Raw genomic sequence first — 24,459 nt, forward strand, 5'->3', positions numbered from 1 at the left:
AATAAACAGGAGAAAATGTTAGTTTTAATCCACAGGGATTTTGTTGTTTTAAAAGAAATTACTTCCAACCTTTCCTATCACTGACCACCAGATGTTAGAGAATATGATTTGACCTTATTTGGCAATACTGAGTATCTATACTCCAGATTACTGCCGAAAGAATATAGCCTCAAATTATCTCCTTTACTTTTTACAATTGCCAAAAGCCCACTAGCTCACCTCAACGAGAATGACTTTCTCATTCCTCTGTCAACGTTTCTTAAAAATGTGATACCAGAGTCCATGGCCCTCCATTTCAAACTGGAACATTTTAAAAACATGGGGCCCCATTCCAAACCAAATGAATCAGAATCTCTGTTAGTTGGGGGATGACCTCATTGACTTCTCTTTACAATAAACCCAGAGAGCCACTGCTCTAGATCAGTGGTCAGCAAACTATGGCCTCCAGGCCAAATACTAAGTAAAGTTCTATTGGAACACAGCCATACCGATTTGTTGACCTATTGCCTGTGGCTGCTTCTGCAATACCACTGCAGAGTTGAGTAGTTGTGACAAATTTATGGTCTACAAGATGTAAAATGTTTACTTATCATCCAGCTTGTCACAGCAAATTTTGCTGATAATGCTCTAGTCTAAGTTTTATTCTGGATCAACTTGGAACACCAAAAGACTGACATATTTGAAAGTACTGTTCTGCAGTCTCAGAGAAAGAAGTCAATGGAATTATGCTTTGGCATAAGTCTCTCAACTTGTACTGACAGGGCTATTTTTAGAAACCTCCAAAAAACAATTCCTGAAAAAAAAAAAAATTCTGGGAGGGATGGTTATTGAGAACTTCTATTCTGTCACAGTCTCTTTGATGAGGCCCAGGAGGCAACACAGGTCTATGTTCCCAGCACAACAGTTAACACGTTTAAAACCAAAGAATTATGAATTCTATATTGATCACTATGTATCTTCTGATGACATTTTTCTGGGCTGGTACCTTTCTCATGGCAAAAGAAAACCAAAGCACAAGAGGTCAGCTACAGAAAAGAACTTACACTAATCTTCTAAATAGAAAATGCAGACTTGCCTATTAAAAACTACCATGAGGTGGTATGAGACTTCTAACACATTTAGAAAATTGGGCTGTTTTCTCAATATTCAAGATCTTTTCCTACTTTGCCTAAGCTAATGAGATACAGATCTGTAATAAATGCACTTAACATTTCCCTATATTTAAAATCCTAACAAAACCAGGCAAAATAGTAGAAAGGAGAAACAAACTTTAGCTAATTTAAGTGTCTTATTTTGCTTAAAAACTAAAAAGGTATGAGGAAGAAACAAACATAATGTGATAATGACAAATTACCTCTACAGTTGCAAATGATCTAGCTTCTACCTAAAGAAATTATATAAAGAATAGCAATTTAAACGCAATGTAAGCAGAAGGAAATATTAAAAAGACCAGAAATCAAGGAAATAGAAAACAAAATAAAGAGTAACAACGAAAACAAAAGCTAGTATTTTGAAAAGATCAATAATATTGTTAAACCTCTAGCTACACTGACCAAGAAATAAAAGACCCAAATTACCAGTATCAGAAATGACAAAAGGGACATTATTACAGATCCTACAACATTAGAAAAAGGGAATATTATTAACCATTTTATGTACATAAATTTGACAACTTAGATGAAAGGGACAAATACTTTGAAACATACAAATTACCAAAGCTACCAAAACAAAACCCCAAAAAACAAAAAGCAAAAAAACTCACAAAGTAATACACAACCTGAGTAGTCCTACGTAAAATTAAAGAAAACTAATTTATAGTTAAAAGCTTTCCCATAAGAAAGCCCTCCAGGACCAGATGGTAAACACTGGTGAATTCCACCAAATACTTAAGTAAGAAATAACATCAACTGTACAGGAACTCTCCCAGGGAACACAACAGGAAGAAATACTTCCCAACTGCTTGTTTTGAGGCTAGTAGTTTTCCCTGATACCAAAACCAAAAAAAAAAAAAAAAAAATACAAGAAAAAATCCTAACCCGATTCCTCATGAACACAGAAACAAGTATCTTAAGAACACACTAGCAAATTAACCTAGCAATATATAAAATGCATAATGTATGACAACAAAACAGAATTTATCTTGAGAATGCAAAGCTGTTCAATATTCAAAAATCAAGAAACTACACCAACAAACTAATTTAAAAACTCATATAATAGGGGGAGGAGCAAAACGGCAGAGGACTAAGAGACCTAAATTTCGCCTGGTCCCAGGAATTCAGCTAGATAGGGATCAAATCATTCTGAACACCTACAAACTCAACAGGAGATCGAAGAAAAGAATAGCAGCAACCACCTTCTGGAAGGTAGAACGTGCGGAGAAGTGAATCCGAGGCAATACTCCAGAGGATAGACGGCGGGGGAGGGGGCCTCCGTCGGCCGCTTCTGGCAAGTGATAGAGCAGCTGAGCACAAAATCGGAACTTTTAGAAGTCGGCTCCACTGAGGGACGTCGCTCCAGTGGCTAAGCTGGGAGTGGAACCCTCACTGGGACAGTGTGGTCTCAGGAGCCGGGGTCACAGAAAGACCGGGGGTGCCTGAGTGCGGCAGAGCTCCCAGGTATCGGAGCGGGAGGTCGGTTGCAGAGACGGAGCCAAGGAGCAGGCTCTCAGCTCAGGGTTGCCATAAACCGTGATCCACGGCACAGTCAGGCCACTGCTCTTCCAGCAGGGACCCAACAAGCGGCAGATCCGGGGAGACTCCCCTTCCTCCCCTGGGGAGGAGCCCCGCGGGAGCGCACCGCAGGGATCTGCTGGGTTTGGAGACTCCACACAGGGTCGGGTGCCAGAGATAGAAACGCTCGGTCACAGGCTGGGTGAGCACGGAGTGCAGCTGGAGACCGGGGAGACGGGAGTGATTGACTGCTTTTCTCTGGGGGTGCACTGAGGAGCAGGGCCCCGAGTTCTCGGCTCCTCCAGGACGGAGATTGGGAGACCACCATTTTCACCTTAATCCTCCAAAACTGTACCAAAAGCTTGCAGGGAGCAAAAGCTCTGGAGAGCAAACCCGAGCAGATTACTTAGCCTGGACCCGGCAAGGGCGGGGCAATTCCGCCTCCAGCAAAAACATTTGGGAACCACGGCAACAGGCCCCTCCCCCAAAAGATCAGGGAGAACAGCCAGCCAAGACCAAGTTTACCGATCAATGAGAATGGCAGAACTCCAGCGTTAGGGGAATACTGCACATAGAATTCATGGCTTTTTTCCCATGATTCTTAGTCTTGCAAAGTTAATTTTCTAAAAAACTTTTTTATGAATTTTTTTCCCCTTTTTCAACCAACATCTTAGCAATCCCCTTTTTAAAAAATCTTTATTTTTCATTTTTCATTTTTAGAGTCATATTCTATCCCTTAGAGTAGTTACCCTTATTTTTGGTGTGTATGTATATATAAGTTGTTCTCTCTAAAATTCTGGGATACAGTTTCTTCTAACAGACCAAAATTTACCCTAAATCTCTAGTGTATGGCTTTGTTCTAGTCTTCTGCATGATCACATTCTCTCCCCTCTTTTTAAATCCTCTTTTCTTTTTTCAACCAGGTTCTTATCAATTCCTTTTATACATTCTTCTATAATTTTCATCTTTACAGTCCTATTCCATCCCTTTATCATATTTACCCTTATTTTTGTACATATGTGTTTTTCTTTCTTTAAAATTTTGGGAGGCACTTTCCTTTAAAAGACGAAAATACACCCAAAATCTAGTGTGTGGCACTGATCTATGCACAAGCCTGATCATATGTGTTCGTATTCTGTTTTTGTTTGTTTGTTTTTACCTTTTTTTTTTTTTCCCTTCCTTTTCCCCTGGCTTCAGGTCTCTTCTGATTTGTTTAGTGTATATTTTTCTGGGGTTGCTATGTTACCCTGTTAGCATTTTGTTCTCTCATTCATCTATTCTCCTCTGGACAAAATGAAAGGATGGAAAAAATCACCTCCAAAAAAAGAACAAGAGGCAGTACTAACTGCCAGGGACCTAATTAATACGGACATCAGTAAGATGTCAGAACTAGAGTTCAGAATGACAATTTTAAAGGTACTAGCTGGGTTTGAAAAAAGCATGGAAGATATTAGATAAACCCTTTCTGGAGAAATAAAAGAACTAAAATCTAACCAAGTTGAAATCAAAAAGGCTATTAATGAGGTGTAATAAAAAATGGAGGCTCTAACTGCTAGGATAAATGAGGCAGAAGAGAGAATTAGTAATATAGAAGACCAAATGATGGAAAATAAAGAAGCTGAGAAAAAGAGAGACAAACAACTACTGGATCACAAGGGCAGAATTCGAGAGGTAAGTGATACCATTAAGATGAAACATTAGAATAATTGGGATCCCAGAAGAAGAAGAAAGAGAGAGAGGGGCAGAAGGTATAATGGAGCAAATTATAGCAGAGAACTTCCCTAATTTGGGGAAGGAAACAGGCATCAAAATCCAGGAGGCACAGAGAACCCCCCTCAAAATCAATAAAAACAGGTCAACACCCTGATATCTAATAGTAATACTTATGAGTCTCAGAGACAAAGAGAAAATCCTGAAAGCAGCTCGGGAGAAGAGATCTGTAACCTACAATGACAGAAACATTAGATTGGCAACAAACCTATCCACAGAGACCTGGCAGGCCAGAAAGGACTAGCAGGATATATTCAGAGCACTAAATGAGAAAAATATGCAGCCAAGAATACTCTATCCAGCTAGGCTGTCATTCAAAATGGAAGGAGAGATAAAAAGCTTCCAGGACAAACAAAAACTAAAGGATTTGCAAACACGAAACCAGCCCTACAAGAAATATTGAAAGGGGTCCTCTAAGCAAAGAGAGAGCCTACAAGCAACACAGACCAGAAAGGAACACAGACAATGTACAGTAACAGTCACCTTACAGGCAATACAATGGCACTAAATTCCTATCTTTCAATAGTTACCCTGAATGTAAATGGGCTCAATGCCCCAATCAAAAGACACAGACTATCAGACTGGATAAAAAAACAAGACCCATTGATATGCTGTCGGCAAGAGACTCATTTTAGAAGCAAAGACACCCCCAGATTGAAAGTGAGGGGGTGGAAGACCATTTACCATGCTAATGGACACCAAAAGAAAGGTGGTGTGGCAATCCTTATATCAGACAAATTAGATTTTAAACCAAAGACTGTAATAAGAGATGAGGACGGACACTGTATCATACTTAAAGGGTCTATCCAACAAGAAGATCTAACAATTATAAATATCTATGCCCCTAACATGGGAGCAGCCAATTATATAAGGCAAGTAATAACAAAAGCAGAGAAACACATCGACAACAATACAATAATAGTGGGGGACTTTAACCCCCCCCCCACTGAAATGGACAGATCAACTAAGCCAAAATTCAATAAGGAAATAAAGACTTTAAATGACACACTGGACCAAATGGACTTCACAGACATATTCAGAACATTCCATCCCAAAGCAATGGAATATACATTCTACTCTAGTACCCATGGAACATTCTCCAGAATAGATCACATCCTAGGTCATAAATCAGGTCTCAACTGGTACCAAAAGACTGGGATCATTCCCTGACTATTTTCAGAACACAATGCTTTGAAACTAGAACTCAATCACAAGAGGAAAGTTGGAAAGAACTCAAATACATGGAGGCTAAAGAGCATCCTACTAAAGAATGAATGGGTCAACCAGGAAATTAAAGAAGAATTTAAAAAATTCATGGAAACCAATGAAAATGAAAACACAACTGTTCAAAATCTTTGGGATGCAGCAAAGGCAGTCCTAAGAGGAAAGAATATAGCAATACCAGCCTTTCTCAAGAAACAAGAAAAGTCTCAAATACACAACCTAACCCTAACACCTAAAGGAGCTGGAGAAAGAACAGCACATAAAGCCTAAACCCAGCAGAAGAAGAGAAATAATAAAGACCAGAGCAGAAATCAATGAAATAGAAACCAAAAGAACGGTAGAACAGATCAACAAAACTAGGAGCTGGTTCTTTGCAAGAATTAACAAGATTGATAAACCTCTGGCCAGACTTATCAAAAAGAAAAATGACCCAAATAAAATCATGAATGAAAGAGGAGAGATCACAAACAACACCAAAGAAATACAAACAATTATAAGAACATATTATGAGCAACTCTATGCGAGCAAATTAGACGATCTGGAAGAAATGGATGCATTCCTAGAGATGTATCAACTACCAAATCTGAACCAGGAAGAAACAGAAAACCTGAACAGACCTATAACCACTAAGGAAATTGAAGCAGTCATCAAAAATCTCCCAAAGAACAAGAGCTCAGGGCCAGATGGCTTCCCAGGGTAATTCTACCAAACATTTCAAGAAGAATTAATACCTATTCTTCTGAAACTGTTCCAAAAAATAGAAATGGAAGGAAAACTTCCAAACTCATTTTATGAGGCCACCATTACCTTGATCCCAAAACCAGACAAAGGCCCCCTCAAAAAGGAGAACTACAGAGTAATATCCCTGATGAACATGGATGCAAAAATTCTCACCAAAATACTAGCCAATAGGATCCAACAGTACATTAAAAGGATTATTCACCAGGACCAAGTGGGATTTATCCCTGGACTGCAAGGTTGTTTCCACATCCACAAATCAATCAACGTGATACAATACATTAATAAAAGAAAGAACAAGAACCACATGATCCTCTCAATAGATGCAGAAAAAGCTTTTGACAAAGTACAGCATCCTTTCTTGATCAAAACTCTTCAGAGTATAGGGATAGAGGATACATACCTCAGTATCATAAAAGCCATCTATGAAAAACCTACAGTGAATATCATTCTCAATGGGGAAAAACTGAGAGCTTTCCCCCTAAGGTCAGGAATGCAGCAGGGACGTCCCCTATCACCACTGCTATTCAACGTAGTATTAAAGTCCTAGCAACAGCAATCAGACAACAAAAAGAAATTAAAGGCATCCAAATCTGCAAAGAAGAAGTCAAACTCTCACTCTTTGCAGATGATATGATACTTTATGTGGAAAACCCCAAAGACTCCACCCCAAAACTGTTAGAACTCATACAGGAATTCAGTCAAGTGGCAGGATATAAAATCAATGCACAGAAGTCAGTGGCATTCCTATACACCAACAACAAGACAGAAGAAAGAGAAATTAAGGAGTTGATCCCATTTACAATTGCACCCAAAACCATAAGATACCTAGGAATAAATCTAACTAAAGAGGCAAAGAATCTGTACTCAGAAAACTGTAAAATACTCATGAAAGAAATTGAGGAAGACACAAAGAAATGGAAAAACATTCCATGCTCATGGATTGAATAATACTGTGAAGATGTCAATGCTACCTACAGCAATCTACACATTTAATGCAATCCCTATCAAAACACCATCCACTTTTTTCAAAGAAATGGAACAAATAATCCTAAAATTTGTATGGAACCAGAAAAGACCCCGCAGAGCCAGAGGAATGTTGAAAAAGAAAAGCAAAGCCGGTGACATCACAATTCCGGACTTCCAGCTCTATTACAAAGCTGTCATCATCAAGACAGTATGGTACTGGCACAAAAACAGACACATAGATCAGTGGAACAGAATAGAGAGCCCAGAAATGGACCCTCAACTCTATGGCCAACTAATCTTCGACAAAGCAGGAAAGAATGTCCAGTGGAAAAAAGACAGTCTCTTCAACAAATGGTTTTGGGAAAATTGGATAGCCACATGCAGAAGAATGAAACTGGACCATTTCCTTACACCACACACAAAAATAGACTCAAAATGGTTGAAAAACCTAAATGTGAGACAGGAGTCCATCAAAATCCTAAAGGAGAACACAGGCAGCAACCTCTTCGACCTCAGCCGAAGTAAGTTCTTCCTAGAAACATCGCCAAAGGCAAGGGAAGCAAGGGCAAAAATGAACTATTGGGACTTCATCAAGATAAAAAGCTTTTGCACAACAAAAGAAACAGTCAACAAAACCAAAAGACAACTGACAGAATGGGAGAAGATATTTGCAAATGACCTATCAGATAAAGGGCTAGTATCCAAAATCTATAAAGAACTTATGAAACTCAACACTCAAAGAACAAATGATCCAGTCAAGAATTGGGCAGAAGACATGAACAGACATTTCTGCAAAGAAGAAATGCAAATGGCCAACAGACACATGAAAAAGTGCTCAACATCGCTGGCATCAGGGAAATCCGAATCAAAACCTCAATGAGATACCACCTCACACCAGTCAGAATGGCTAAAATTAACAAGTCAGGAAACGAAAGATGTTGGCGGGGAAGCGGAGAAAGGGGAGCCCTCCTACACTGTTGGTGGGAATGCAAGGTGGTGCAGCCGCTCTGGAAAACAGTATGGAGGTTCCTCCAAAAGTTGAAAATAGAGCTACCATACGACCCAGCAATTGTTATACTGGGTATTTACCCCAAAGATACAAATGTAGGGATCCGAAGGGGTATATGCACCCCAATGTTCATAGCAGCAATGTCCACAATAGCCAAACTGTGGAAAGAGCTAAGATATCCATCGGCAGATAAATGGATAAAGAAGATGTGGTGTGTATATATGTATATATATACATATATACACAATGGAATATTATGCAGCCATCAAAAGGAACGAGATCTTGCCATTTGCAACGACGTGGATGGAACTGGAGGGTATTATGCTGAGAGAAATAAGTCAATCAGAGAAAGACATGTATCATATGACCTCACTGATATGAGGAATTCTTAATCTCAGGAAACAAACTCAGGGTTGCTGGAGTGGTGGGGGGTGGGAGGGGTGGGGTGGCTGGGTGATAGACATTGGGGATGGTATGTGCTATGGTGAGCGCTGTGAATTGTGTAAGAAACAAATACATTATATGTTAAAAAAAAAAAGAAGATAGCAGGAAGGGAAAAACGAAGGGGGGGAAATCGGAGGGGGAGATGAACCATGAGAGACTATGGACTCTGAGAAACAAACAGGGGGTTCTAGAGGGGAGGGGGTGGGGGCATGGGTTAGCCTGGTCATGGGTATTAAAGAGGGCACGTACTGAATGGAGCACTGGGGGTATACGCAAACAATGAATCACGGAACACTACATCAAAAACTAATGATATTTATGTATGGTGATTAACATAACACAAACAAAAAAGAACATATAAAGATTCCTACAACTCAACAACTAAAAACAACCCAATTAAAAAACGGGCAAAGGACTTGAACGGACAGTAATTTTATATTTATTTTACCACAACCTAAAAAAAAAACAAAAAAACCCCCACCTCAATAAAAGGAAACAAACAACCCAATTAAAAGGGGGCAAAAGATTTAAATACATTTTACCAAAGAAGATCTGTGGATGAGAGGCTCACAGATACTGAGTATCATTAGTCTTTAGAGAACTGCAAAATAAAACCACAATGAAAACACACTACATACCTATTAGAATGGCTAAAATTGAAGGGTAAAAAAAACCCTGATAATTTAAAATGTTGATAATGATACAAAAGCAACAAAACTATTGTAGTGGAGATACAATATGGTAAGGACAGTTTGGTGGTTTCCTATAAAGTTAAACATTCATTTACCATAAGACCCAGACCAAGTCCATTCCTAAGTATTTACCCAGGAGAAATGAAAAGTGAAGTTCATACAAAAACCCATACATGAGAGCAGAATTATTTAAATCACCAAAAACTGCAAACAACCCAAATTATTCTACATTCATATAGTGGAATGATACTCAAGCAGTAAGAAGAACTAAAATTAACAGCAACAAGAGAAACTATTGATACAAGCAACATCATGGAGAAATCTCAAATGCATTAGGCTGAGAGTATAAGAAGCCAGTTTCAAAAGGCTATATATTGTGTATACATACATAGTGTATGAGTCCACTTACATGACTGTGTGAAAGGTAAAAGTATAGAACAGAAAACACATCAGTGGCTGCCAAGTGCTAGAGTTAGGGAACAAAGCTGACTACAAATGGGTACAAGAAAAAGTTTCAGGTAATGGGATAGTTTTATATTTTGGTTGTGCTGGTGGTTACATGACTATATGAATTTGTCAAACTCAGAACTGTATTCTAAGGGTAAATTTTACTATATGCAAATTATACCAGTAAAAGCAATATAGGTATTAAGAAAATAAATGTAATGTGGTAAAATAAATAATACCAAATTATATCACAACCAAACAAACAATTATAAGGTATAAAGTTATTTTACAACATGTTTAATCTGATTTAAATACTCTGCTATCTATTACCACATTTCGGAATTGGCCATATTTTAGCCTTAAAAATTAAAAGTTAAGGTCATTATTACTGAACGATTTCTTTTACCATTTAGGGAAACATAAAAAAAAGTCAAGTATATCTTATCTGAAATCACTGTTTGTTTTTTTTAAGATTTTATTTATTTGAGAGAGAGAGAGTAAAACAAGAGAGCACAAGCCGGGGTGGGGCGGGGTAGCCCAACTTGGGGCTTGATCCCCGGACCCTGGGATCATGACCTGAGCCAAAGCCAAGATGCTTAACCAACTGAGCCACCCAGGTGTCCCTGAAATCACTGTTTTTTAATAATTAATTTACCCATTATCTATTACATACAGATTCAAACATTCACAAGATAATCATGGGCAGAGTTCAGGAACATGATTTACCTACACCTTGCCACTTTCCTAGTAATGGACACAGCTGGTAGAAACAGTACGGTGGAGTATTTAAATATTCTCTAATCTCAGGGCACCCGGGTAGCTCAGTCAGTTAAAGCAGCCACTCTTGATTTGGCTCAGGTCATGAACTCAGGGTCATGGGATGGAGGCCCGTGTCAGGCTCTGTGCTGAGCATGGAGCCTGCTTAAGAGTCTCTCTCTCCTTCTCCCTCTGTCCCTCCCCATTCATGCACACACTAGCACTCTCTCAAAAAAAAAAAAAAAAAAAAAAAAAAAAATTCTCTGATCTCCTTCTATTCATTCTTTAAGGGGAAGAGTAATCAGAAGAGTTAGTGCTCTTCAAAGGCGGAAAAGGGGAGTTATAGGAGGGGCTTATTACTTCATGTTAAACACAAACAAGCGCCATTAGCCTCATTTTAAACCTGTGAAAACCCAGGCTTTAGCAGGGGATTAGATCACTTGCCCATTTCTAAAGGAAAAGAGGCAGCACTAGGATTCAAATTCAGGACAGTCTCTCTTCAGACAGAGCTCTTAACTCTTACCCAGCTTACTGCTATGTGCTCTCTGTCCATCTCCAATTCCCTAAGCAACACCTTGGGTCTACATGTTTCAAATCAAGAATATCTTTTAAGATTTTACTGCTCACACAACCTGTTTTGATTTTAAACCCCAAGCCTACAATAAGTGCACATATACTCAGAAAGGTTGAAGCAGTTTACAATTTATACCAACACACAATGTCTTTTATCCGATAGCTCAAATTTTTAAAAAATAAATCACTTAATATCTTACTCAGGGATAAAAAAAAACAAACATACAAATAACCACCAAAAGAATATATGAAAAAGTAATCATGTTCACTTTTAACCTTAATAAAGAATTTATTGCAACTCTAAATTTTAAACAAAGGAATATAGAAAAGTTTTTCCCCTTTCTTCCGACTTCCTGACATCTGGCTTTCCTCTATTGTTTTTCAAAGCTACCAGTATCCTGAGTTATACACAGATTATTTACTGCAATAGAAACTTACCCTGTGAAGCGTCACTGTGTGTTGTTCCCATATAGCTGTTTCCTCCATTGCTGTGTTCTGATAAAGGAAAAGAAAAACAAATCATTTATCTTTTAAGAAAATGTCTTTAATAAAGTGAGAACATCCAGCAATTTGCCCACTGAAATACCAAATAGATATATTAATATTAGATATTCTGAAAGGAGTTTAATAATTACGGAAGGTTTTTTATTTGCTTTGTTTTTGTTGTAAGAGACAGGAAACTACACACAGGAACTTCCTTTGTTTTTAACTTAATTTGGACAGATGCTGCTCTATATTCATTTCATGCCAGCTGAAATAAGTATTCAAGCTAATTCTGTAACTTTATACTTAACATCAGACAGAAAAGAATAAAAGTTGGAATAGTACTATTTTAAAATATCTAATGACAAAACATTTTAAAAAGTATTCCTTATATTGCGCAAAGGAAGTTAAAGTCAAATACCTCTGAACTCAGTAATTATAAATATACATGTAACAGGAAACCAGATAAGACCATTAGATAGGTTTGGACATTGGTTGCTTTAAAATCACACAGTTAAACACTACTGCTCCACCTAGTTTCAGTTTTGCTACAGAATTATCTTCTCAAGCTTTGTTTATAACCCTAAGGAAAAAAAGTTTTTTCTAGTATATGTATCATGCACATACATGCATGCATGTACAGGCATAACAAAAAAAAAAGCAAAACAAATAACTACAAAATACCCCAAGAGTAACCATAAAATTAAAACAACACCAGCTCCAATTCAGGTACTACTCAAACCACAGTATAGTTCAGGTTCACCTCCTGTTAAGAACCTCTTACTAGTGGGCGCCTGGGTGGCTCAGATGGTTAAGCGTCTGCCTTCGGCTCAGGTCATGATCCCAGGGTCCTGGGATCAAGTCCCGCATTGGGCTCTCTGCTCCTTGGGAGCCTGCTTCTCCCTCTGCCTCTCTCTCTCTGTCTCTCATGAATAAAGAAATAAAATCTTAAAAAAAAAAAAAACAAACGAACCTCTTACTAGAGAGGAAATAAGTTACTATCCAAGGCATAAGCACTAAAGAATTTTAAAAACATTTCTTAGAAACTGGGTTAATTGCTCTTAAAGGCTTAAGTAATTGAGTCTCATTTCATGGAACTGGGTTACTAAAAATATACCATACAAACAAAAAAAATTAAAAAAAAAAAAAAAGGCCTTTCCAGAATTAACAAAAGGCAGGATGAAAGGGGAAAATGCTGAGCATCACATTTCAGAACATCACGGGTTACCCACTGTTATAAATGCTGATTTCACAAGTGAGATCCGTTTTCTATTACACTGCTGTCATTAGCATCACGAGAATATGCCCATCAAGGTGCCATGGACCCATTTCTCCTTTCCCATAGCATCTTTAATCGAGGTTATGCCACTTTAGAAAATGAATCCCTATAAAGAAAGCCTGCTTCCCTAAATTCAAAGCAACTAGATTAACTTTCCTGCCAGATGAATGAGAGAGGGAGAGAAAGGATCTCTCTGTTCACTCCCATAGATAAGAACTACCAACCTTACCAGAGTTTTGTTTCAATCTTCCAATCAAATGCAGCAAAACCTCCCTTTAATGAGACCTCTGCTAGAAACAAAGCTGTTCTGTTTTTTCACAAAAATTGACCAGGATTTAATGTATTAAAAAAAAAATTCCTCCATCAATGTGAAGCAACGATGATATGAGTAATTCTGCTAAACATCGAGAGTCCTACTGAAATATACATGATAAAAATATCTGCAATAATTGCCAGTTTGTCCAATCTTAGCTGACTTATTAAAAATGAGAACTGCTTGCATAGCTCTAAGCTCATCTTTTCTTGATCCACTTTAACCAGTAGCATTGCTTCACTGCCTTTTTAATCTCTTCCCTATCAGTGTAAAGGGAAAGTGATCTGACAACAGGCAAGTACCTTGGTAACACCCTCTTTGGTATGAAGCAGTTTATCATCCTCCATATGATTTTAATGACCAGCTTTTCATTTTGTAAAAGAATATTAGTCAAACAAGAAAATTCATTTAATGTTAAGGAGAGAAAAGCAGGTTATCAAACAGCTTATACATTGTTATCCTAATTATGTTTAAACATGACTAGTAAAAGGAAGGCTACAAGGACACAAAATGTTAAAAATGATCATCTTCAAAGGGAAGTGATTATGAGTAACATTTTTTCACTAGGTATTTTATCCTTTTGCTTTCCTTTCTTCATTCCTAATCAGAATAAACTACCAATATATTTTAAACCACATTCACCAAATCCCCTTTGAAACTTCAAATATCTATTATTCACTGTTTTAGGAAACCAAATAGTATTTAAGATTATTTTGTTTTATTGTTGATCATAAAAAGTATTTATTCTACTGTTGGTAAGGGATCTAATACATTAAGGTCTTAATGTACAAGCTTCAAGAGAAGTGCAGTAAGAGAAATTTATTTTGTTTGGGTAAGGGAAAAACTAAAAATACTACAACTGTTCTCGGCATTCCAATCAAAGTTGATACGTTTCTTTGTTGGAGGAATTAGAAAAGTACACATCTCAACTAATTCAATGGTTTCCCAAGAGAGGGTAATATAATAGCTCATTTTTCTTTTAAAGCCAAACATAGCCTTATTAGCTTGATTTATCACAAGGGAGACTTAGGTAGTACAAGAAGGCAATAGAGAATGAGACATTAAAAAGGCAGTTAGTTGTGCTGGCTCTTGACCAGCACATTAAACCAATTTAATCTATAATATTATGCCTTGCCAATCCTATCACTTAAACCACAAAACAAAACAAAACAAAAAACTGTAGTCCCAGTTTAAATCAGGAAGCATGTCCTCCCTCTCTACTCTCTAGCCTTTGGTTACTTCAGTGGCAAAAGCAGCAAAATTCTATCCATAGCTGTTTGTATAATAACTATGCAGACCTTATGAGGAGTTCTGAATGAACAGAGAAGTGAAGAGATGAAGAAATAGATTTGTGATAATGCAAATACAGTAAAATATAATGATAGACTCTTACTTGTCAATATTCAAGTATCCACTGTAAAATTCTTTCAACTTTGCTATGTTCTAAAATGATCATTCTCTCTCTCAAATAAATAAAAAAAAAAACTTAAAAAAGAGAAAATGATCGTCATAAACTGGGGAGGGGGTTCTTACAATAAATCACTCAGAAATTGAAGGCTAAAACTGATATAAAACAGTTCTTATACTAATAAATCAAACACTATTTTCATAAGCACTACAAAAAGAAAAAATGTTCATTAATGACTGAGAATTTTTATACCTTAGAAAAGGGGGAGCAGAGGGTTTCCTTTGGAAAAATACCTAAGAATACCTTACATTTTCACTATGACCCCTTTTATAGTGTTTTATCAAGTTCATCTATCACCTATTCAAATAAATGACTGTTAAAACTCAACATCCTTATTGTAAACTTGTTTCTCATTTCTTATTAAAAAGAAAAACAATGCATAATTGCGTAACTTGGACAAGGATCTTCTGGTAAATCTATAGTCTCATTCCCAAAGCATTTAAGTTTCTGGGAGACCCAGGAAAAAAGTGTTACTCCTTTAAGCACAATTCCAGCACTATTATTCCCTAGTAACCTGGAAAGATGCTGTTAAAAACAGAAAATGAGGGTTGCCTGGGTGGCTCAGTTGTTAAGGGTCTGCCTTCGGCTCAGGTCATGATCCCCGGGGTCCTGGGATCAAGCCCAGCATCAGGCTCCCTGCTCAGTGGGAAGCCTGCTTCTCCCTCTCCCACTCCCCTGCTTGTGTTCCCTCTCTCACTGTCTCTCTCTCTCTGTCAAATAAATAAAAATCTTAAAAAAAAAAAAAAAAGTTCCGTATTAAAAAAAATAAATAAAAACAGAAAATGAACTAAACCAGAAATATTGAGATCAGAGTCCAAATCCGTCATACTAGATAGGTGACCTTCTTTTTCCTTACCTGTAAAATTAAAGAACTGGATGAAATTATCTCAAGTAAAAGGTCCTTTCTGGCTCCAAGATTCTGTTAGACTTTAATTCTAACTGTAGTCCAATTATAATTCCAATTTCAAACAGGCTACATATTCAATAATTAGTGAGGTATTGCAGGCATGAAGAGTGCAATTCGTGACTACTGGATTCTGAGTTCTACATACATTTCTAAGTCAGCATCAACTGACTAGAATCACAATTTCTGAAGAAGCAAAAAGCTGCATTTCAGAATCTGCCAAGAGTTTGTTTGGTTTCTTTGTTCTAAGCTCCAGCTGGCGAAGGCACTACTCAGATCACCAACTCTGAAGGGATTCCTGCCAAAACTTCAGATCCCAATTCTAAGCAGTTCTGCTGTCCTTTAGGGCTGATTACAGATCAAATGCGGAAAAAGGCAGGAGGACACAGAACTGACAAAACAAGATGAACCTGTAATTGGAATAAAACCAAATCCAAAATAGAATAAAATAAGGCAACTGTTCTACAAATGAAGGAAAATCTTAGCTCCTAAACATTATCTAGATATAGATCAAGATTTATAGTCAGTTAAGTTTTACCATCTTACAGCTGTTATTTTAAAAGCAACCCTTCATTTATTCACTCATTCATTCAACAAACATTTACCAGATATGCTAAGCTTTGTGGATGCCAAAAATAGATACCTCTTTCTCCCTAAAGGGCTCAAGGAGAAAGTTTATAACACTACATGAATGGTGTAGAAGAGGAGGATTCTGCCTGTTAAAGATTAGAGACAGAGTCCCAGAGAAAGCAATATTCAAGTTTAAGCTTGGAGAATGACCAGTTAAACTGGGGAGAGATGTGTCAAAGGAAACATCACATCAGCAAGGTTGTTGATGCTGCACATAAAGCTGGCTTTGAGATGGCTGAGTCGTACAATTTGTGGAAGAGGAAAGGGTAAAAAGAGAAGCTGCAAAAGTGCCATTACAACAGGCCTTGTAATATAATGCTAAGGACTTGAAACTCAATGGGAAAACACGAAGGAATTTCAGGCAATCACGTGACATAGCCCGACCTCATTCTGAAGGCTGTTACCGGGAAGATGGATCTAAGGCAGGGAGACCAGTTAGAAAGTTAAAGTGAAAAGGGGGTAAGTTAAAGATGGCGATAGGTTTCTGAATTGGGTAGCTGAGTAAAAGGCAGGAAGAAGAAAAGATTACAAATTCAGTTTTAGACATCTTAAATTGAAGGTGCCTGTGGAACTATCGAAGCAGAGACACAGGCAGTAGGGAGCTGGATATACAGGGCTGAAGACCAAGACTGAGATCTGGAGTAGATAAGGATCTAGAAGTAATCAACAAAGTAGTATTGAACCCAAGAGAAAAGATCCAATTACCCAAGGACTAAGATGACCCTGTTAAATACAAATATTTTAGGGGGGAAAAGGAAGAACCAAAGAACTTGAAAAGGAACAGCCAGTGAGGATACAGGAAAATACAAAATACTTGTTCAGAGAATACACCAAAATAAAATATAAAAATGGAAGATATCACAAAAGAATAAAATTTCCATGTTTTTTAAATTGTTGGACCTTTAAATATTAAATATATACCTAGAATGGTTTAGTCAGTACTATCTCTTAAATGAGGCAGCCTGCTGAACACTTGGTAACTTGCTGTTCTCCATTAGGAAAATCAAGTGGCGCTCTCTCTCTGGGGTCCTTATGTGGGCAGAGCTACTACACTGAATTATTTCCGAATTCTTCTGCTCTCCAAAGTGTTTTTGTTTTGTTTTGAGCTACTTTCCACGCAAAATAAAATGCAAGATTATCTACTGAGATCAGGTTGAGCCAGGAACTTAAAAAGTACAACCTAAGTTTAGTGAATAAAACAGATGACCCCTGCCCTCCTTGACTTTTCAAGTAAGTATTTAATTTCAATTGTGATCACTACTATACAAATCTAGTACAAAGAAAAAGACTAGAGTCCGTGTTAAAAGGTAGGGAAAATACGTATTTGGATTGATCCAAAGGACTGTCAAGTAAACAAGCAAAATGGAGATGTCCAAGATAAATCTAAAGTCAAATGAAGAGAGGTCTTGAGAGACACTCAGGGATTCAACAAACTTCTCAAATATAAGTTAAGAACTAACGAAGCTTAAGAATTCAAATAATGATCAAAATAAGAATGCAGCAACTACAGGATGACAGTCTCAATACAAAGTAAGTAAATTTAGTATCTAAGACCCCACTATACTCAACATCAGTTAAATTTTCAACTACTTTATTCTGTCAACTCCTTGGTTGGCAATTTAGGAGACAAATGATAAATATCAGAAAACATTAAAATACAAGTTTACAAATAAATCACTGTATTTGCCACTGCCCTTAGATCAATGTGAAAGGATAATCAGCTTAACTAAGTTACCATTATACATACATTAAACATTGAGAAATTCTCATCAGGGACAGTTATAGACACTATAGAAAACGGAGTGCTTTCCAGTTACCAAAAATCAAACCATATTTAGGTTGACTCTTTTCTTTCTTTCTCTCTCTCTCCTTTCTTTTTTAGGTTGACATTTTGTAATGGCTTCAAGATGGATAAAGGACTTTTCAAATACTTTCCAGGCAGAAAGGGAAAAGGGATTGGGGTGGCAGGGATGACTGAGTGTATCTTTTTACATAGCTCTGACTCTTAGAACCACAATATTGTTTCACCATATATATCCTTCTCATATCAAAAAAACAACCAAACCAAACCAAACATTAAAACAAAAGTATGGGGGTAGGGGAGAGTACCAAAAATGGAATACAAACAGTAACAAATGAACCTAACTCTATTACAAATGAATAAGGCAGGGAAGAAAAGAACTTTAACTGTGGAAAAGAAAAAAGTAACTGTGGAAAACAGTATTTTGACTGAATGCTGTAAGGCCAAAAACTAAAAGAACTATATAGAAATTCTGTAGCCTAGTTAAGAAGTCTTTCTCCTGGAGGTATGGGTGTAAGTTTGAAACTATTTTGTATGTATACTAGAAGTGAACCAAGCAGTAAATATACTATAATGAGAGCTGGGTTTCTACTGTTGAGAGAAAAAAGTTATAAGAAAAGGAGGAAGGCTAAAATGAACTCCATTAGACTGGAATCTAAGCATAAACCCATGGTTTTAGACATATATACAGATACAGAAAGAATCATGTAGATATGCACAGATTATTATACATATGTCTATTTTTTAGCTCTATCTGCTGAAAAAGCCTGGAAGCAAGCAAACAAACAAAAAACCCCAACTACAGTGAGCACAACCGTCATGGAGATCTAAATTTCTAAATATTATCCTCTAATAACATCAACCAGGATTCCGTGGAGAAGTGGTTGGCTTCAGGGTGAAAATATGTAAGATTAACCTGGAATATCATGTGATACCAGAAATTAAGGGATTGCTTGAAAAAAGGGGGATGTCTGCTCAGAGAACACAGCAACTGACCTGAAGGAGTTCTAACAGCCAAAGTTGGAATAACTTGAGCAACAAAGTAAATAATGATAGTATTAGATTTTAACCCATAAAATAAAATAGGTATTCATGAGTCCATACCAATATAATCAAATAAATAAATGGGAAATGAACAGCCCTCCTTACTTACAATTAACAAACATGGAAAGAAAAAGGGAAACAGAATTATCATCAGGCAAACCCCACAAATGAGACGGGGTTGCAGGTGAGATCCACCAATAGATGCTAAAATTAGTGGGTGAAAGTTTGAGTAACAGGATTAGCACATCCTCAAATTATCTCCTCCAAAATATTTATCAATTACAAAAATATAGTAACTTTACAGTGGAGAAATGCCACCTTAAACAAGTGATCAAGGTAAACACCAATAATACAAATCAATATCATGAACCCCTTGATATGATGCATCAAGGACACATTATGATTTTTATAGTTTTTGCCAAAAATGTATCATCTCATTCTAATCATAAAGTATCAGGCAAAGTAAATTGAGGGGCATTCTACAAAATAACAGATCAATTCTCTTAAAAAATATAAAGGTCATAAAATACAGAGGGAAGACTGAGAGTCTGTTACAGATTCAAAGACTCCAACCGGAAGGAACAACCAAATGCAATGTAGAATCCTGAAAACTGGCAATATTTGAATACAGTCTGTAGTTTAATATTATTTTATCAATGTTAATTTCTTATCCTTGATAATTGTTCTATGGCCGTATAAAATGTTAAGGGGAGTGCAATGAGGGATATAAGGAAACTAGTATTTTTAAAACTCTTCTCTAAGTTCAAAATAAAGAAGTTTTAAAAAATCTTTTCAATTTTTAAATAAGATACATGAAAAACCATGATAAACAAAGCACTCAATGGAAAACAGACCAAATATGCAGACTCAACAGGTCACACTTCTTTAAAATCAGCCTTCTTACTTCACCTTAAACCCTGAAACTATTTTTTTTTTAAAGATTTATTTATTTGAGAGAGAAAGAGAGTGAGAGAGAGTCCGCATGTGGGCACAGGGTAGGGGGGGGCGCTGGGGAGGGCAGAGGGAGAAAATCTGCAAGCAGATTCCCCACTGAGCACAGAGCCCCACACTGGGCTGCATCTCACCACCCATGAGATCATGACCTGAACTGAAACCAAGAGTTGGACGCTTAACTGACTGGACCACCCAGGCACCCCCCTAAAACTATTTTAAGTGAATCACACCCTAAAACTATTTTAAACGAATCACAAAATGTGTAAGGCACAAAAGGTGACAAGCTGTGATTCAACTGGTAAGCCTCCCTTAGACACACTGTTTAGGGAGCTCCCTCCTGCTTCTAAGATCAGGCATCTTGAGGCTGAAAATCTTACCAGTAAGGTGGCTATAGTAATTGCTCAAGATTCAACACGAAGAGAGTAAATACACCAGTTTTAATGCAAGCCACGTAGGTAAAACTTGATGACTTTTCCCAAATACAACAAAGAGCAACATCATTAATTTTTATGTAAAACTGGGTTTTTAAAGTAATGCTAATGGCAGATATATAAAAGTTTAATAAACTTGATCTGTTGTCAAAAAATAAAAAATAACCTGCTAATATCTATATATCCAACATAGTGTTCATATCCAGAACACACAGAGAACTGCTATCAATAAAAGACAGTCTAATAGAACAGATGCGCTAAGGACTCAAGGAAGAAACTTCACAAAAGAAGGTATCAAAATGGCCAATAAGCATGTGGGAAAAGTGCTATATTTCATTAATGAAAAGGGGAATACAAATTAAAAACACAACGATACTAGAAATTCACACAATGAGCTAATATGAGAAAGAAAATATGTAGTGTTAGTGAACATTCTAATCAGAACTCACTACTAGTGGGAGTTAGTGGGAGTGTAAACTGGTATAACCACTTTGAAATCTGCCAATATGCATAACACTATGATCACTGAACAAAAGTGTGTACATTCACTACAAGAATATTCACAAAAGCACTATTCTGAATAATCAAAAGCCAAAAACAACCTAAGGCCCATCAGCAATAAAATAGAAAACCATTACAACATTCACTCGATGCAATATTATACAGCCATGAAATAAATAAAAGTACAACTACACGAACCAATATGGAGGAATCTCACAATGTTGTTCAAGTTGAACAAAACAAGCCAGACATTAAAAGAACACATACTATATGTTTCCATTTGAGTGTAATAACAGGCTAAAAAAACAAAAACAAAAACAAAAAACCTACCAGGGGGGAACTAGCCCTACCACTTAAAGGCCTCTTAATTAAGACATACTATAAGGATTCTATAATGAGAAGCGTGGTACTGGTACATGATTAGAGAAATAGACCAGTGGAATAGAATGGAAAATCCAGAAATAGACCACCAAAATAAATAGCAAATTAGGACATGAGAAAGGTAACATCTCTACCTGCTGGTGTAAAGGATGTACTTGTTAATCAAATGGTGCTGGAACAACTAGTCAGTCATCTGGAAAAAACATATTAGATCTGTATTTCACCATGCACAAGAATAAACTCCAAAACAATTATAGATCTAAATGTAAAAAATAAAACCATATAAATACTAGAAGAAAACTCAGGTGAATTCCACTTTGAAAAAAAAAATTTCTTTGACGAGAGAGAGAAAGAGAGAGAGAGAGAGAGGGAGAGAGAATGAACAGCAGCAGGAGCAGATTCCCCACCGAGCAGGGAATCTGACGATATCGATCCCAGGACTCCAGGATCCTGACCTGAGCTGAAGGCAGATGTTTAACCAACTGAGCCACCCAGGCTCTAAAGATTTTATTTTTAAGCAATCTCCACACCCATCGTGGGACTCGAACTCACAACCCCGAGATCAGGAGTTGTATACTCCACCAGCCAGGTGCCCCGGGGGAACCTTATAGTTTAAGAGAATTAGGAGATACACCAAACAACCACACAGGAGGACCTTATTTGAATCCTGATTTTTAAAAAATACATTTAGAAAGTGAAGTTCATACTTATGACAATTGGAAACTTTACATTGACTAAACACTGAATTTTGGATTTAGAATTTATTTTTAAAGTGTGATAATGGTCATTACTGTTCTTTTTAAAAATAATTCTTATCTTTTAGAGATATATACTCAAATACTGACAGATAAAAAAGCCTGGTATTTCCTTCAAAATAATGGGGGAGCGAGGATATAATGCCCTGGAAGTATAGATGAAACTGGCCATAATATGATAACTGTACCTGGTGATGGTAATGTGGGGATTTTTTATACTCTACATCACTTTTGTATGGATATGAAATGCTTCCACTTAAAAAAAAAGGAAGATAGGGGGCACCTGGTGGCTCAGTCGTTAGGCGTCTGCCTTGGGCTCAGGTCATGATCCCAGAGTCCTGGGATCAAGTCCCACATTGGGCTCCCTCTTCCGAGGGAAGCCTGCTTCTCCCTCTCCCACTCCTGCTGCTTGTGTTCCTGCTCTCGCTATGTCTGTCTCTGTCAAATGAATAAATAAAATCTTAAAAAAAAAAGGGAAGATAAACTGAAGGGACTAGGAAATTTTTTTTAAAGTTTTTATTTAAATTCCAATATAGGGGCGCCTGGGTGGCTCAGTCGTTAAGCGTCTGCCTTCGGCTCAGGTCATATCCCAGGGTCCTGGGATCGAGGCCCACATCGGGCTCCCTGCTCAGTGGGATGCCTGCTTCTCCCTCTCCCACTCTGCCTGCCTGTGTTCCCTCTCTCGCTGTCTCTCTCTGTCAAATAAATAAAAATAAATAAATCTTTAAATTCCAATATAGTTAACATACTGTGTAATATTAGTTTCAGGTGGGGGCGCCTGGGTGGCTCAGTCCATGAAGCGTCTGCCTTTGACACAGGTCATGATCTCGGGGTCCAGGATTGGGCCCCACATTGGGCTCCCTGCTCAGCAGGGAGTCTGTTTCTCCCTCTCCCCCTGCCCCCTGCTCATGAGCACTCATTCTCTCTCCCTCTCTCTCAAATGAATAAAATCTTAAAAAAAAAATCAAAATATCTATTAAAAAATTAGTTTCAGGTGTCAATATAGTGATTCAACACTTCCATATAACACCCGGTGCTCATCAAAAGTGTGCTCCTTACTCCCCCCCTCCCCATCACTTATTTCACCCACCCCCATCCCACAACCAACAGTTTGTTCTCTATACTTAAGAGTCTATTTCTTGGTTTCTCTCGCTCTCTTCACCCTCCCACCCTTTGCTTGTTTTGTTTCTTAAATTCCACATGAGTGAAATCATGTATTTGTCTTTCTCTGACTGGTTTATTTTGCTTCATTACACTCTGTAGCTCCATCCATGTCCTTGCAAATGACAACATTTAGTTCTTTTGATGGCTGAGTAATAGTCCATTGTATATATATACCACATCTTTATCCATTCATCAGATGATAGACACTTGGATTGTTTCCATAATTTGGCTATTATTGATAATGCTGCTATAAACATTAAGGTGCACGTATTCCCTAAGACTTAATGTTTTTGTATCCTTTGGGTAAATACCTAGTAGTGTAATTGCTGGATCTTAGGGTAGTTCTATTTTCTACTTTCTGAGGAACCTCCATAGTGTTTTCTGGAGTGGCTGCACCAGTTTGCATTCCCACCAACAGTACAAGAGGGTTCTCCTTTCTTCACATTCTTGTCAATACCTGTTGTTTCTTGTGTTTTTGATTTTAGCCATTCTGACAGGTGTGAGGTAGTATCTCACTGTAGTTCTGATTTGCTTTTTCCCTGATGATTAGCGATGTTAAGCAACTTTTCATGCGTCTTTTGGCCAGCTGTAGGTCTTCCTTGTGTTTTTTTTTTAAGCTTTTATTTAAATTCCAGCTAGTTAACATACAGTGTTATATCAGTTTCAGGTATACAATATGGTGATCAACACTTCCATACAACACCTGGTGCTCATCCAACCAGCGCACTCCTTAATGAGGGGACCAGAAATTAATTACTGATCTAGGGAAGACCCAAAGAATGCTGCTACCAAGATGCCAGGCCAGTAAGTAAATTTTCCATGGGATGGCTATTTCAGCAGCCCCCTCCCCTCAGAAAAGAAAAATGCAGCTAGATCTGGAGATGTGCTAGTACCTTCTAGGAGTCTCTAAGCTGACTTTAATCTGGTCTATTACCAGTAAGTGAGTAACATTATTTAAAAGGCCACTCTAAGTCTAGGAAGGACATCAGATATTAACCAAATAACCAGCAGAAAATATGTAGAAGTTGCCCTAGTGTTACAAAGAGAAAGTATACAGAGC

General features: G+C 37.5%; 1 protein-coding gene across 6 annotated transcripts in view; it reads right to left on the reverse strand.

Moving 5' to 3' along the window:
- TJP1 (tight junction protein 1) overlaps positions 1-24,459 on the reverse strand; it is a 106,188-nt gene that overhangs the window by 70,549 nt on the left and 11,180 nt on the right. For all 6 annotated transcript variants that reach the window (XM_035023991.1, XM_035023990.1, XM_035023989.1 and 3 more), the window contains exon 2: positions 11,730-11,786. In XM_035023991.1, coding sequence (XP_034879882.1) covers positions 11,730-11,786 — 57 coding nt within the window. The remainder of the gene's footprint in view (positions 1-11,729; positions 11,787-24,459) is intronic.

The sequence above is a fragment of the Mirounga leonina genome, unplaced genomic scaffold, assembly GCF_011800145.1.
Source record: "Mirounga leonina isolate KUSES-001 unplaced genomic scaffold, KU_Mleo_1.0 Mir_178, whole genome shotgun sequence".
NCBI classification, from domain to species: Eukaryota; Metazoa; Chordata; class Mammalia; order Carnivora; family Phocidae; genus Mirounga; species Mirounga leonina.